The 2,835-nt window shown below is 33.8% G+C and overlaps 1 protein-coding gene across 5 annotated transcripts in view; it reads right to left on the minus strand.

Annotated features, from left to right (window-relative positions):
* LOC109831476 (putative methyltransferase C9orf114 homolog) overlaps window positions 1-2,519 on the minus strand; it is a 19,739-nt gene extending 17,220 nt beyond the window's left edge. For 4 of the 5 annotated variants that reach the window (XR_002244431.1, XR_002244432.1, XM_020398800.1 and 1 more), the window contains exons 1-2: window positions 2,195-2,519; window positions 425-472 (exon numbers count right to left, since the gene is read on the minus strand). Coding sequence is in view for 3 of the 5 variants with exons in the window: in XM_020398800.1 (XP_020254389.1) it covers window positions 425-472; window positions 2,195-2,419 (273 nt within the window). In the remaining 2 variants the exon portion in view is untranslated. The remainder of the gene's footprint in view (window positions 1-424; window positions 473-2,194) is intronic. The other variant, XM_020398798.1, reaches the window with a different exon arrangement.

Here is a 2,835-nt window from a genome sequence, read left to right on the forward strand (position 1 = left end):
GGCGTCCAAAATCGATAATTTGAGACTATAAATAGTGCTGTGATCGTATGACTAAGGTTCAAGTTCAACATATCACCAAGAATTAACCTTAACATCAACATTGTAGATCATATAAAAGCACCTATATAGAGAAAATCAATTTCCCAGCAGCCAAATTCGCGAGTAACTTTTTTCAATTCTTCAGACAGGAAAATAAATTCAAGTTTTGGGTTAAAATGATTGTTTTACCCTACACTGATCTTCGGCAACTTTTTCAATAATGCAAAAAGGTCAATACCAAATATGATTTCATGTCACCCACCACTGAAATTTCAGCACTTCTCCAACAAACTAAAATAAAGAAAGATTCAAATTTTGAGTCGATTTCAGTTTGACCAAGAACTGAAATTTCAGCAATTTTCCAAACCAAATAAATAATACTAACCTCATCAATTCGAAAGATGGTGGCAGCACGAGCAATCTGACCTGCAAGCTATGAAAACAAAATTCCTAACAATCATCAGAAAACAAAAATAGTAACAGAAAGCGTTGGAGAAAAAAGGTTTTGATATTAAACCCGTTCTCTTACCGTTAAATTCACTTCCAGAATCATTCATACACCCAAAACACCCTAATTATAGAAGTTCGGATTGAATTAAAGCAGTTTACCATGCTTTATAGAAAATTAACACATATTTTGAGTTTATAAATTAGCTTAGGTGTTTTGGTGTACAAATGATTTTCAAAGTGTGTGCATTTAAAAAATATATCAATGTAAAAGAATGGCTTTAAAAAGAGAAAAAAAAATTATTTTGACGCCTTTTTTTCCCAATTAGTTCACTCCCAAAATCATTTAAAACCCAGAAAACCCAACTTGATTTATGAATTTATTTTAAACCCAAATTCAATATTTGACTCTCTTTTGAGTTTAGATTAATTTAATAAATATTATAGCAGTTTAGATCCAATTATAGCAGTTTACCATACTTTATATCATATAAACACAGGTTTTGATCCTAAAAATAAAATCAGCTCGGGTGTATGTTTTGGTAATGATTTTGGAAGTTTGCGGGTCTTAAAAAAAATCAGCGTAAAAGAATGGATTAAGATAGGCTTATTTGGACTTTAATAACCCAAAGTTTCACATTTTTAAACTTCTGACAATTTGATATCCCAAAGTTGTCAAATTGACATGATTTGACAATTTGATAACCCTAAGAGCCTCTCCAACCGGACGCTAAAACACCAAGTTAGCGTCCGGTTCTCACTCCAACCGAGCGCCATCGGCCCCGCTAAAATAGCGGGCTGCTACAGTGTTGCACCAGAAATGGTGCAACACTGTAGCAATGGCGTATTATTATTATTATTATTATTATTTTGTAAAAACTTGAAATAGAAGGTCTTTTATAAGAAGAAATACAGAAACAAATTTTTTTTTTCTTTTGTTATTTATATTTGTATTAATAATATATGTTATTTTATATTAACTATTATAATGAAATTAGAGTATAAAATAATTATTAAAATACAATTCAACAATAGAAGGAATATTTTAAATAGATAAAAATGTTAAAAGATAAGAATAATAAAATGAATATTCTTTTTGGTGTAAGAGCATCTCCAACCCAACTCCAAAAACCCAAAATGGAGCAAAAACTGCGCCAAATCTTCCTCCAACCGGACTGCAAATTCAGCACCATTTTGATGAGGTGCTACAGTATTGAGCCAGATTTGGCGCAGCACCGTAGATATGGAGATTTTGGTTTTTCCCAAGTTTGCCCTTATAGTTTGTTATAACAAATCAAATATTCCAACTATATCCCATTTTATAGTTTGTAAATAAAATGAATATTCTTTTTGGTGTAAAATTTGGTGTAATGGTTGGAGATGGAATAGTGATTTGGTGTAAAAACTACACTAACTTGGTGTAAAAACTACACCATTTTGGGTTTTTGGGTTGGATATGCTCTAATGGGTTGGAGATGGAACAGTGATTTGGTGTAAAAACTATACTAACTTGGTGTAAAAACTATACTATTTTGGGTTTTATGGTTAGAGATGCTCTAAAGCTCTAACTTTGTTCCTCACTACCTCCAAACTCAGAGAAACCAAAATTTGGTAAGGAAATTCGTCTCTTACTCACTTTTCTAGGGTATGAAGGTGCAAAATAACAGCAAAACCCTAAAAACGGAGGGTTTTGAGACTAAGCACGTACGCGAGTAGCAAGCTCGGGGGATTGAGCATTGTCAATGATCGATCCAGCAACGGCGATGCTCACGGTGGGTATCTCCTTCCTCTTTCTCTCCTTCTCCTTCCTCTCCTTCCTCTTCCTCTTCTTTTGATTTCTGACCTCCTCCTCTTCTTCGAGCTTAGGCATCTTCTTCTTATGAATCTTATCGCCATGAAAATTGTTCCCATTCTCAATCACCTTTTCCTCCATCGTCGTCAATTTTACCTGGATTCGCTGATTTTGGGTTTAACTTCAGTCAGGAGAAAGAAAGGTAGGGTTTTAAAGCTGGTATTGGGTGCAGATGAAGTCTTATACAAGCCCCATAAGAGCGCATTTTATTTTAGGGGATTTCAGATATTACTCGCTTAATTCACTCCTATTTTGTATCAGTCCCCCATATCTTTATATTTTGATATTTGTCCCCCAAATTTCATAAGTACATTGATACTAGTCCCTATGTTACTATTTCCATTTAAAAACCTTAACCATGGTTAGATTAAGACTAACTGTGGTACGAAATTAGGAAAAATAACCACGCTCAATTAATATAAAAAAGAACGTGTGTTCCCCCGTCTCTTTGTATTCCCCCGGAACAAAAAAGAAAGGGGGTTTTTTGCACCCTAATT

The sequence above is a fragment of the Asparagus officinalis genome, chromosome 2, assembly GCF_001876935.1.
Source record: "Asparagus officinalis chromosome 2, Aspof.V1, whole genome shotgun sequence".
NCBI lineage: Eukaryota > Viridiplantae > Streptophyta > Magnoliopsida > Asparagales > Asparagaceae > Asparagus > Asparagus officinalis.